The sequence below is a fragment of the Medicago truncatula genome, chromosome 2, assembly GCF_003473485.1.
Source record: "Medicago truncatula cultivar Jemalong A17 chromosome 2, MtrunA17r5.0-ANR, whole genome shotgun sequence".
In the NCBI taxonomy this organism is placed as follows: domain Eukaryota; kingdom Viridiplantae; phylum Streptophyta; class Magnoliopsida; order Fabales; family Fabaceae; genus Medicago; species Medicago truncatula.
In genome coordinates, this window is record NC_053043.1 from 34,971,578 (window position 1) to 34,983,551 (window position 11,974).

At 37.2% G+C, this 11,974-nt stretch overlaps 1 protein-coding gene across 1 annotated transcript; it reads left to right on the forward strand.

Moving 5' to 3' along the window:
* The first annotated feature begins 8,640 nt into the window (after positions 1 to 8,640).
* LOC11406804 (protein Iojap, chloroplastic) lies at positions 8,641 to 11,757 on the forward strand. The gene is made up of 5 exons (XM_003596152.4): positions 8,641 to 8,958; positions 10,195 to 10,321; positions 10,522 to 10,660; positions 10,767 to 10,855; positions 11,258 to 11,757. The coding sequence occupies exons 1-5, from the start codon at positions 8,722 to 8,724 to the stop codon at positions 11,413 to 11,415; spliced, it is 750 nt and encodes a 249-aa protein (XP_003596200.1). The 5' UTR covers positions 8,641 to 8,721; the 3' UTR covers positions 11,416 to 11,757.
* Positions 11,758 to 11,974: the final 217 nt, after the last annotated feature.

Consider the following 11,974-nt stretch of genomic DNA (forward strand, 5'->3'; position numbering starts at 1 on the left):
TGCGTCATTATTTGGTGAATCATACAACTTGGTTGATATCCAGAATGGATCCGATATAGTATATCTTTGAGAAAGCTGCTGTTACTGGGAAAATTGCACGCTGGCAGATGCTTTTGTCTGAATACGATATTGTGTTCAAAACTCAAAAGGCAATCAAAGGTAGCATTCTTGCCGATCATCTTGCGTACCAACCTCTTGATGATTACCAACCAATTGAGTTCGATTTCCCCGATGAAGAGATCATGTATTTGAAATCCAAAGACTACGAAGAACCGTTGATTAATGAAGGTCCAGATCCCAATAGCAAGTGGGGTTTAGTCTTTGATGGTGCTGTCAATGCTTATGGTAAAGGAATTGGGGCAGTCATTGTATCCCCACAGGGGCATCACATCCCTTTTACCGCCAGAATTCTGTTCGAATGTACAAACAATATGGCTGAGTATGAAGCATGTATCTTTGGGATCGAGGAAGCAATTGACATGAGAATCAAACACCTCGACATCTATGGAGATTCTGCGCTCGTCATCAATCAGATAAAGGGTGAATGGGAGACCCACCATGCTAAGTTGATTCCTTATCGTGATTATGCGAGACGTTTGCTGACATATTTTACAAAGGTTGAGCTGCACCATATTCCTCGTGATGAGAACCAAATGGCTGATGCTCTTGCCACTCTATCTTCCATGTTTCGAGTGAACCGTTGGAATGATGTGCCAGTAATCAAAGTGCAACGCCTTGAAAGACCTTCACATGTGTTTGCTATTGGGGATGTGATTGATCAGGCTGGTGAAAATGTGGTTGACTATAAACCCTGGTACTACGACATCAAACAGTTCTTGCTGAGCCGTGAGTATCCGCCGGGTGCTTCCAAACAAGATAAGAAGACCCTGAGAAGATTGGCCAGTAGATTCCTGTTAGATGGAGATATTCTGTACAAGAGAAACTATGACATGGTATGGTTAAGATGTGTTGATGAACATGAAGCAGAGCAGTTAATGCATGATGTACATGACGGTACCTTCGGGACCCATGCTACAGGGCATACTATGTCAAGGAAGTTGTTACGGGCAGGTTACTACTGGATGACCATGGAGCATGATTGCTACCAGCACGCCAGAAAGTGCCACAAATGTCAAATCTATGCTGATAAGATTCATGTGCCGCCGCACGCTCTCAATGTTATTTCATCCCCATGGCCGTTCTCAATGTGGGGCATCGACATGATTGGAAGAATTGAACCGAAGGCTTCAAATGGTCATCGTTTCATCTTAGTGGCAATTGACTACTTCACCAAGTGGGTTGAAGCAGCATCTTATACCAATGTGACCAAGCAAGTGGTAGCTAAGTTCATCAAGAACAACATCATCTGTCGATATGGTGTTCCCAGCAAGATTATTACCGACAATGGTACCAACTTGAATAACAATGTGGTGCAAGCTCTTTGTGAAGAATTCAAAATTGAGCATCATAACTCTTCTCCCTATAGACCTCAGATGAATGGTGCAGTTGAGGCCGCCAACAAGAATATCAAGAGAATTGTCCAGAAGATGGTAACCACTTACAAGGACTGGCATGAGATGTTACCCTATGCTCTGCATGGCTACCGTACTACAGTGCGCAGTTCAACCGGGGCAACCCCTTTCTCTCTTGTATATGGTACGGAAGCAGTTCTTCCTTTGGAAGTGGAAATCCCATCTCTCCGTGTGATCATGGAAGCTAAGTTATCCGAGGCTGAATGGTGCCAGAGCCGGTATGATCAGTTGAATTTGATTGAGGAAAAACGTATGGATGCCATGGCTCGTGGACAGTCATATCAAGCAAGAATGAAGACTGCTTTTGACAAGAAAGTCCATCCTCGAGAATTCAAGGTAGGGGAACTCGTATTGAAAAGGAGGATAAGCCAGCAACCCGATCCAAGGGGCAAGTGGACGCCTAACTATGAAGGTCCTTATGTTGTCAAGAAGGCCTTCTCCGGTGGTGCTTTAATCCTTACACACATGGATGGTGTAGAACTTCCAAATCCAGTGAATGCCGATATAGTCAAGAAATACTTTGCCTAGAAATGTGAAAAGAACAGCGTGGTAGGTCGAAAACCCGAAAGGGCGGCCTAGGCAAAAATGCGCTTCCCGGTGGATCGAAAACCCGAAAGGGCGGTCCAGGCAAAAATAAGGGACAAAAAAATATATATGAAAAGCTCGCTGAGATTGTACACAACTCAGGCAAGAATGAGCGTCTCGATGAGCCGAAAACCCGGAAGGGCGGTTCATGCAAAAATGAGATTGAAACAAAAGGCAAGTAACTATATCTGGCCAACCACCGTCTCCCTTGGGGCATCTGCAGCTGTTAATGACAATCTTCATCAAAAGCTCTTATGCTTGCGAATTCAAAGTTTCTAGGAAATGTCATGATTGCTGTGTTCAATGTACCACCAACCAATAAAATTACCATTTTCCAAGCTTTGTAAATCCGTGGAGTCGCGCCTTCGGCTGACCACCACTCTTATACATCAATTTGAGCCTGTGCTTTTGTTTGAAACTCTGCTTTCTTTTTACTTTCAAAGTTATGTACAAAAACATTTTCCTTCTATTTTTAATAATGACAAATGCTCGAAACAAACATCTTGAAAATTGAAAAAGTTTTTTTGAAAAGCAAACCTGAGCAACAGGGTACATTCAAATGAACATGCATGAGCGAGTGTGTGTTGGTGTCTATTTCAATATATGTTACAAGCAGGTTCTCCTCCAGGATAGTCTGTGGTCAATGGCAAGAATGAAAAAACAGAATGAAAATGCTAAGTTGAAAACCCGGAAGGGCGGCTTAGGCAAAAATGAGCACCCCGCTGGATTGACAACCCGAAAGGGCAGTTCAGGCAAAAATGGGGCAATAAAAAGAATTTATCTCCCCGGTGGATCGAAAACCCGAAAGGGCGATCCAGGCAAAATGGGATGCAAAAAAAATGATGAATGAAAATTGAGAAAATAACATGCAAAAAGCATTGACCACAGATGCGACGTCCACGATACATCCGGCATTATTCCCAGTAGAGTCTCCCGAGATTCTATCCCCAGCAAGTTGCATAGCTACCTGCCCTCAGCCATGGTCCCGATACGTCTCCCAACGACGTCATCTCCAAAGAGGATTTCCAGGAATGTGTAATATAGCACGAGCCACTACATGCCCAATACTCCAACATCTTGTCTGTCTCTGCGAAACTGTGTCTACAAATCGCCAACAGTCATGCATAACAAGCATTCATACATGCATAATCATGCATATTACACACCCATGCATTTAATAAAACTGTTATATCATCCATACATATTGCATTTCCAATGTTAACATCAATCTCAATTCAATACTCATGTCAGGTTCTCCGTCAAAACCTTGTGAGCCAATAATTTTGGTCAGTTTCTACCTTTCAAATCAAATCGACGTCAAGTCAGTTTCAATCTATATTTTGTCAAAAAACAATCCCCTGTGAATTTGTTTCTGTTCGGTCAAGTGGCTAGTTCAAGTCCAAAAACAGCTTGTACCTATCAATTTGCTTATGTTATCGGTCGAGTGCCCAGCTCAATCCAAGAGCAGTTCGTACCTGTCAATATGTTTCTGTTTGGTCAAGTTAGCAGTTCGCATCCAAGAACGACTTGTACCCGTTTACTTTTCAATGTTATCGGTCGAGTTACCAGTTCGAATCCAAGAACAGCTCGTACCTGTCTATGTGTCTATGATTTTGGTCAAGTGGCTAGTTCAAGTCCAAGAACAGCTTGTACCCGTCTATCTGTTTCTGTTCGCTCAAGTGGCTAGTTCAATCCAAGAGCAGCTTGCGCCTGTCTATTTGTCTTTGTCTCCGGTGGAGTAACCAGTTCGCATCCAAGAACAAGCTCGCACCTGTCTATTTGCCTTTGCTTTCAGTCGAGTAACCAGTTCGAATCAAGAACAACTCGTACCTGCCTACCTTTCTATGTCCCCGGTCGAGTGACCAGTTCGAATCCAAGGATAACTCGCACCTGCTTGTCTGCTTTTATCCCCGGTCAAGTGCCCAGCTCAATCCAAGAGCAGCTTGTACCCGTCAATTTATTCCTAGTCTCCTATCTACCCTGTTATCTGTTATCTTGTCAATGTCTACCAATCCCGCAATGGATACGACATCTTTTGTTAATTCCAGTTTTCGTTTGTCTTGCACTCATAATCCAAATGTTGCATGGCATTCATGATATTTGAAAATGTACAAGCGTATTTTTACGTCCAAACACAGGGCAAATGTTAATATTTAAGTATCTTCGTCCCGTCAAGCCAAAGACTCCGTCTCTTGACCCTCCAGACAAAGAAACTTAAATAGGGGCAGCTGTTATACCCTGATTTTGGACCTAAAAATACTCGTTCAAATTTCTTTTTTAACACTGATATTTGTCAATTCTCTGTTATTTTTTCTCTGAATCTTTAATTTCTTTTTAAAACATATTTTACTGCCTCTGTCTGTCTTTTCTTGCATTACAAGTCATTTAAGAACTCTCTGAAGCGTCGCATTACTTTTCTCACATTTTTATTTCAAAAAATCATATAAAAGGGTATTTTGGTCATTTCCTGCAGTGGAACCCGTTTTAGTCCCTGTGTTTGCCTCTGAGCCTTTTCAATTTGTCTGTACAAATCATTGTTGAGTCTTTGTTTAAAAAATCATTTCAAAAATTGCATCTGAGTCAGTCTGAGTCAGTTTAGTCCCTAGGGGCATTTTGGTCTTTTCCTGTCAAAATTTCGGCAGAGAGGTATTTTAAAATACCTCATTTTTGTAGCTGGTTCATTTTAGTCCTTTTGTTGATTTTATTTTTGGTTTCACTTTACGTTTTTTTCAAATTACCAATTTTAGTCCAATTTTATTTTTTAATTGCATTTTAGTCCCTGAACAGTTTCTAAAATTGCATTTTAGTCCAAAATTCTTAAAATTACTTTTTAGTCCCTTTTTTTTTCATATTGCAGTTTAGTCCTCAATTTCACTTTTTTGCAGAAAGGTCCAAGTCCAGATGGCAGCGCCTCATTGGTCCAAAATTACACATGGCAGCCTATAAAAGGCGCATTCAATGCACAAGTAAAAAAAAAATTTTAGTCACGCGCCCTCATCACAAACACTTTCCAACTTTCTCTTTCTGCTCTCAAAGATCAAAACTCAACAAATTCCAGAAACCACGAAGAACACCAAGAATACTCAAACCCTAACCGTTTCCAAATTCCACCAGAATCATCACAAATCAACACAGAACGTCACAAATCAGCGCAAATCAACGAAGAATCAACAAGATCCCTTGCGATTCTCAGAGATTCATCACTGAATCTTCATCATCAAATTTTTTTTCTCTTCGCAATTCAAAGTGCGAGTTCGCCATTGGCAAACTCTAGCACTGATCACGAAGGAATCAGTGAGAAAAGGAAGAAGAAGGAAAGAAACAGGAATCTAAATCGGTGAAGGAGAAGATAAAGATCCGAATCTGTTTCGAAGCAAGAAACCTCACCAGAAACGATTCAAGTTCTTCCTTAAAGATCTCCGTTTGAATCTCCAACTAAACCAGAGGTAAAACGCGTGAACCTTATTTTTCTTTCTCGAAAAGCATCAACAAGAACGAATCGATGTAGATCCCTAGGGTTTTCAAAAGTTTCTTTCAAAAAAGATTGAAAACCTAAAATGTTTTTCAAAACCGTAAATAAGAAGTGTAGATCTACAAAGATTCAAGCCTTGCATGCGAAAACTAATATCAAATTCGTGTTTAGATTGAAGGGACGAGTGATTTAGGTTTAGTTTGGGTGAGATCTGGAAATTTAGGTCACCGGAAACTGCATGATCTCGCCGGAGAAGATGAAGCTTCCGGCGGACCTTCAAGGTCTCCGCCGTCACTTCATCCTCACCGGTGGTGAGTTCTAGAGAGAAGTGAGAGGGTTAGAGAGAGAACGCGTAAGAGTAGAGAGAGAAAGAGGAGTGAAAAAATGAGAAAACCGGTGTTCCATCCTTTATATAAGCCAGTGAACCGGACCGGTCCAAGACCGGTCCAATCCCCTTCGTTCCTGGCCGTTGGATCTAGGGTTTCCTTCCCTGGATCAATCCAACGCTCCTGGTGAATCCGGATCTTTTGTTTGGTTTGGGCCTAGGGTTCTTTGCGTTTTTGCTTTTTTTTTGCTGCTATCTGCACCCTGCTTTTTTGCTACTTGAACCTCTGCATGCTCAATCTTTTCTCTAAAAATTCCAAAAAAAATTGTTATATGTTTCTTAATACATTTTAACACTTTTGTGATATTTTCCAGTGGTTTAAAAAATGATAAAAAGGTGTGTGTTATTTTTTCTTGTTTAATTTTGTGTTTGATCTAAGTTTGTGTATTTTCGTGGTATATTTTCTCATAAAATGTTGGCATGTAATGTGGATGATTGGTGTGTAATTTCATGATGAATATGTTGCTGATCATGTGTATATCTTGCTGATTGTGGATGTAGATTTTCATGTCTTTCTTGTTTTGCAAGCAATGTGTGTTTTATCAAGAAATAAAGTGCAAAATATCTTTGAAAATGTGTCGTGATTCTTGGCTTGAATGTGTCCTATTTGTTCCCCCATTATAGCTCAAAATCAAATCCCTTTAACATTGCTATAATGAGGGGATTATAGGTCATGTGCATTGTCTAAGTGTCATAACCAATTTTAGGTATATTTTGCCACTTTATTTCATTTCATTACCTTTTTTTCTCTTGCTGTTCTATTCAATTTTGTTTACCTTTCTACTATTTTTATGCCTTATGATACTAACCATTTCATCTCACATTTCATTCATCCCATTAGTTTTAGCATCTTTTTTTAGTTATTATTCATTTCTATATCAGTTGGGTTTGTAATAATTTTAGATAGATTAGTTCCTTTTTAATTTCTTTGCAAGACCATAGCATGTATCTAGGACTCAATGTAAGGGACTATGGACATTATAAGGGATGTACACCGACACAAGCACCGACACGCACACACGTTGCATGATTACCGTTTAGATGTATGCATAGGAAACGCGATCTTTAGACAAATGCCAATTTTCCAAAAAATAATAAACTAATTCCATCACTCAAATTTTTTTCAAACAAATCTTGGAGTCAAAACTCCATTGAATTTCTTCTTTTATTTTCTTAAACAAATCCAAATGAATCCTAATTTCTACTTAGACTTTTTTAAATAACAATTGAACCAACCATTCACCATTTTTCCCTCTTATGCCTTTAAGGCCTCTTTCTCTTCTTCAAAACCATTTTCCAACAAAAACTAAAATCAACCAAACACACAAAAAAAAAAAAAACATTTTTTGAGAATGAACTACATGGAGTTTGATCCCTTAAATGGGTATGTAGGCATGACGTCAAAACCTCTCCAAGTCCACTAAAATAAAACCTCAAACACTTTCTCCCCCCATTCTTCACTCAAATAAAACTTCCTTTTTTTTAATAAGTAGGCAATAAAAATAAAGCGTAGAAATAAACTTAGGAGAACGGTTCTTATGGAATACCATAATCGTTCCGGGTGCCTAACACCTTCCCGTAGCGAAAGCGACCCCCGAACTTAGAATCTAAGGGTTTTTTCTCAATTTTGCCTTTCCCAAGAAACAATAGAGAATATCAAAGATTGAAAGGTTCAAGCCTAATTAATGACTTGACACCCGAAATCGCGATAACAGATATGTATACAACTTTCTTTTAAAATTAAAAATTTGTTAACATATTTAAATTCCATCAAGAATCAGGCGGTCTTTATAAATGTTAACTGAGTCTCTAAGATTACACTATCGATGACCCTTAACCGGTTAACTAATACTTTGGCCAACACCTATACAAACTTCCAACTAAAGAAGTGGGTCGAAAATCATTTAACATCTACGAATGGTCTATTTTAGAAATAAGAGCGATGAAAGAGTTATTTATCCCTTTCAGAAGTTTCCCATTTCAATGAAAATCCAAGACAAATATCTTAAGATCATGCTTTAAGTCAATCCAAAAATCTTTAATAAACCCAAAATGAACATCATCTGATCCATCACATTTAAAACTATCGCAATCTCAAACCTCAATTTTCACCTCTTTCAAAGAGAAAGGCCTAGTCAGATCGACCCCTTCCATATAAGTCATAGATTGGTGCAGTATTATATATGTGGATTAAATCGCAATGCTTTATATATTTTTTTCATATCACCAACATGGTGTGGACAATTGACAAATAATTGATTCTTTTAAGTATAGTCATGAGTTCAATTTATGGTCAATGTGTATGGAAGAACATCAACCATTTAAATGAATTTTTAAACATCTCCCTCCAATGAAATTAAGGAGCTCAAAACTACGACATGTTATTAAGATCCAAGTAAACCTTAACAAGTGATTATATTATTATTTAAAATATATTATAATTTATAGAAAAACTCTCCAATTTTTATTTCAATCACAAGTATTATTTTTTCTAAATTATAAGTATTATAGTTTAGAGGTATACAAAAAATTAAAAGTTGGTTAACATATATATAAATTGTATCGTATCAAAAGATTAAAAAAAAAAAAAAAAAAAGAAGAAGAAGGGGAATGCATAGATAATTTAGACAAAAGAAGAGAAAATAAATATAATAAAATCTAATTTCAAAATAGAATTTACCATTGCAATCCTTTCTCATTTCGCTATCTTTCTGTTTCGTAAATATCTTTTCTTTTGCCGCGACAATATGATACCGTCTTCAACTCTCCTATCCCTCGCCGGCGCCTTCGCTCCGGTCAGCTTCTCCGGCGAAATGGGTCATCCCCAAACCAACTCTTCTTCAAAACCCAGAAAGGTTTTCACCAGTTTCTGCAAAAAGGCACTTCCTTTGCAACGGCACAGTATCAATAGTTTGAATTTGAAGAGAAGGAACTCACTTTTGAGCTTTGCTTTCGGTAAAGAAGCCAATGACAACTCTTTCTCGGTATAATAATTTCTTATTGTTGCAACAGTTTTTTTCCTTCAAAAATGAGTTCTGTTTAGATTTTGGGCTCCATTGAAAGTGAAGATATTTTGAAAGCATACTCAAATATAAAATATGTTCATTTATGCAATTTAGAAAACTTTGAGGAGACAAATATTTTATACTGTTGAAGGCGTGTCTGGTGTACGACACAACACAACTTGTGTGTTATGATTGTCTGACACTAATACATTAGTTACATTCAATTACTTTCAATTTTTTAGTTATTACTAGTGTTTATGTTTAGGTGTTAATGTTGTGTTCGGCGTGTGTTTGTGTTGGTGCTTCATAGTTCATAGGAGCAACTTTTTTCCTATATAGTTATTTTTCTTTGATAAAATTCATTGTCATATAATCATATCTTATTAGCTATGTGTATAGATTCAGAATAAGATGTTTAAATCCTTTTGCTTATGTCTAAAGATAATTTTAATGTTCATACATTATTTGAATGTTGACTATAGAGGAACATAACATAATGTAAATGTTAACTGAGATAAGGTTAGTTCCCCCATTCCACCCGAGGGTTCCGATCGCGGCCTTTACTAATGTCAGTTATTTTGGCAGTTTGATTAATGTTTTGTCCTGATTTGAGCAGTTTAAAGTAGTTACACAATGTATTGGAAAAAACCCAAATCCCACATTGAAAAGATAGGGCTCTAGATAAGAGTTTATAAAAAGAGACACTCCTCACCTTACAAGCCGGTTTTGTAAGGATGAGTTAGACCCAATTTCAACGCTACGCTCCAGACCTCTCACCGTTGTATTGTCTGGTTTGGTTTTGTAAGAATGAGTTAGACCCAATTTCAACGCTACGCTTCCAGGTCTCTCACCGGTGCATTGTCTGGTTTGGTTTTTAAAACATAGGTTTTAAACTACCAAACCACAACCTTTTCCCCTTCATCTCCTCTTTAGTGTCTAGAAATTGTCATTTGTTTTTCATCACTTTCTTTTCCTCTGTTTAATGTTGATTCTTAGAGACCTGAATTTTAACTACCAAAATTGAGAAAGGAATCTAATTCCTATTAAGGATTTGTTTTACTCATTTAATTTATTTGTGCACTGAATGAATTTATATAATCACAATGGTTCGATCTTGTGTAAAATTTCAACTGCCTGTTTTTTCTATCTGTCATGCCTTTTGAGATTAACGTTTCTCATCAAGGGTGCGTAAATAACAAATTATATGATTTTCAGGATGTAGGTGAAGATACCGATGATATGTATGATGAATTATTAAGTAACTATGGACAAGTAGTATATAAGAGAAAAGACCAAAAGCCTGCAAGTGCAGAGATTGATGATGATTCCGAAAGCCTATCATGTAAGCTAATAAAAAGTTTTGTAAATTAATTTTCTTCTACCTTGTTTACATTTCTTTTTACAATCTGTCTTTTTAAACATGTTTGTGCCTTATATCAGGTTTCTTTGTAATTGTATTTGTTCTACTGTTACAAAAACTTGTTCAGTTTATGTTTATATGAATCTATCTAATGTTGAGTATGTTAACTGTTGTGCATCTAGTTGCTGTGGAACTGGCCACGGTTGCAAGTGAGGTTAAGGCAGGGGATATAAAGGTCTTGTTTGTGAAGCCACTTGTTTACTGGACTCGATTTTTTATCATAGCTACAGCATTTTCTCGTCCCCAAATTGATGCTATCGGGTATGGAACCTGTCATTGATCTTTATATATTTATTTAGCAATGTTCATTTTTTTTCTTTCCTCAAAGGATGTATATTTAATCCTATTTATATTGAATTTTATTTAGGTCAAGAATTAGAGACCGAGCTGAAAAGAAATATGGTAAAATTCCAAATGGAGACTTGAAACCCAACTCATGGACCCTGTTGGACTTCGGTAAGTCACTTTACAATACAATAGAGCCCTCTAATTGTCTGCATTTTATAAAAACAAATCCCTTGAAGTTTCCCATTGCACTTGTAGAAGAGGTACATTCACCAAGAAAGACATAACTTCTAGAAATTTAACATTATACTCTAACAAAATGCATAATCAGAAGCAAAGATGCAGGATACCTCAACATGATTCTCCCCTTTGTCCCTATCAAAACCTTCTAAATCAATCAACATAAATTGCATTAAATTCCAGTTCCAAAAGCCTATATTTGACACAATCAGACATCTGTATTGCAACATAAATTGCATTGAATCGTAGTCATATCATGTATATTGTTTGGTAGCCGTGTTTCTGAATACATTCTGATACAGGTTCATCTTAATGATTGTTTCTTGATCACAGGTGATGTTGTTGTCCATTTATTTCTTCCCCCACAAAGAGCTTTCTATAATTTGGAAGAGTTTTATGGTAATGCAACATCAGTAGAGCTGCCTTTTGAAAATCAACCACCATTTCGCAATGAGGGAGCCTACGGTTTTTCGGATGATGCAGAAAGTTGATTAATTGTTAGCTTTGAGAAGACCAATAATCACTGTCAATTTAAGTTTGTTTACATTAGCATGATGTAAACAATTCAACACACTTATCCACACAAGACTTTGCTTGTGTGATGAGTGGAGGCTCATTCCATTGCAGAAAGGAAAGTGACAGTATCAATTGATTCAATGTTCAGTTTTTTCTTTCTTTCTTAGTATGGTATTTCCTCTAAGAAAACTGTAATAGATGGGTTTGGATAAGCAGGGAGGGAAGGGGTAGAAAACTAGAAAAGTAGATCAGAATTGTTTGTATTCATCAAATTGGCCATGTGAATCTATCTATATTTATGCAGTATAGTTTGATTTTTTTTTTTTTTCTTGTCCAAAAGTTGGTTTCAACTAGTTCAATATCAGGTAGAAAAACAATGGTGAAATAAAAAAACTTTTCCGCAAACAATTGAATTCGATAATCCACCGCATTCACACAGTCGACACATGTGTGGTCGTTGAATCAAGATCGGACAGTCAAGATTTCAAGCATGGTATTTTAGTTTTTACTTTTAAATTATAATAATTTGCATTA

What these genes read in the sequence shown, in the direction of transcription:
- LOC11406804 (XM_003596152.4), top strand. Translation starts at nt 8,722, where the DNA reads ATGATACCGTCTTCAACTCTCCTATCCCTCGCCGGCGCCTTCGCTCCG. An exon ending in CCAATGACAACTCTTTCTCG is followed by an intron (nt 8,959 to 10,194) that starts GTATAATAATTT and finishes TATGATTTTCAG; the next exon opens with GATGTAGGTGAAGATACCGA. An exon ending in ATGGACCCTGTTGGACTTCG is followed by an intron (nt 10,856 to 11,257) that starts GTAAGTCACTTT and finishes TCTTGATCACAG; the next exon opens with GTGATGTTGTTGTCCATTTA.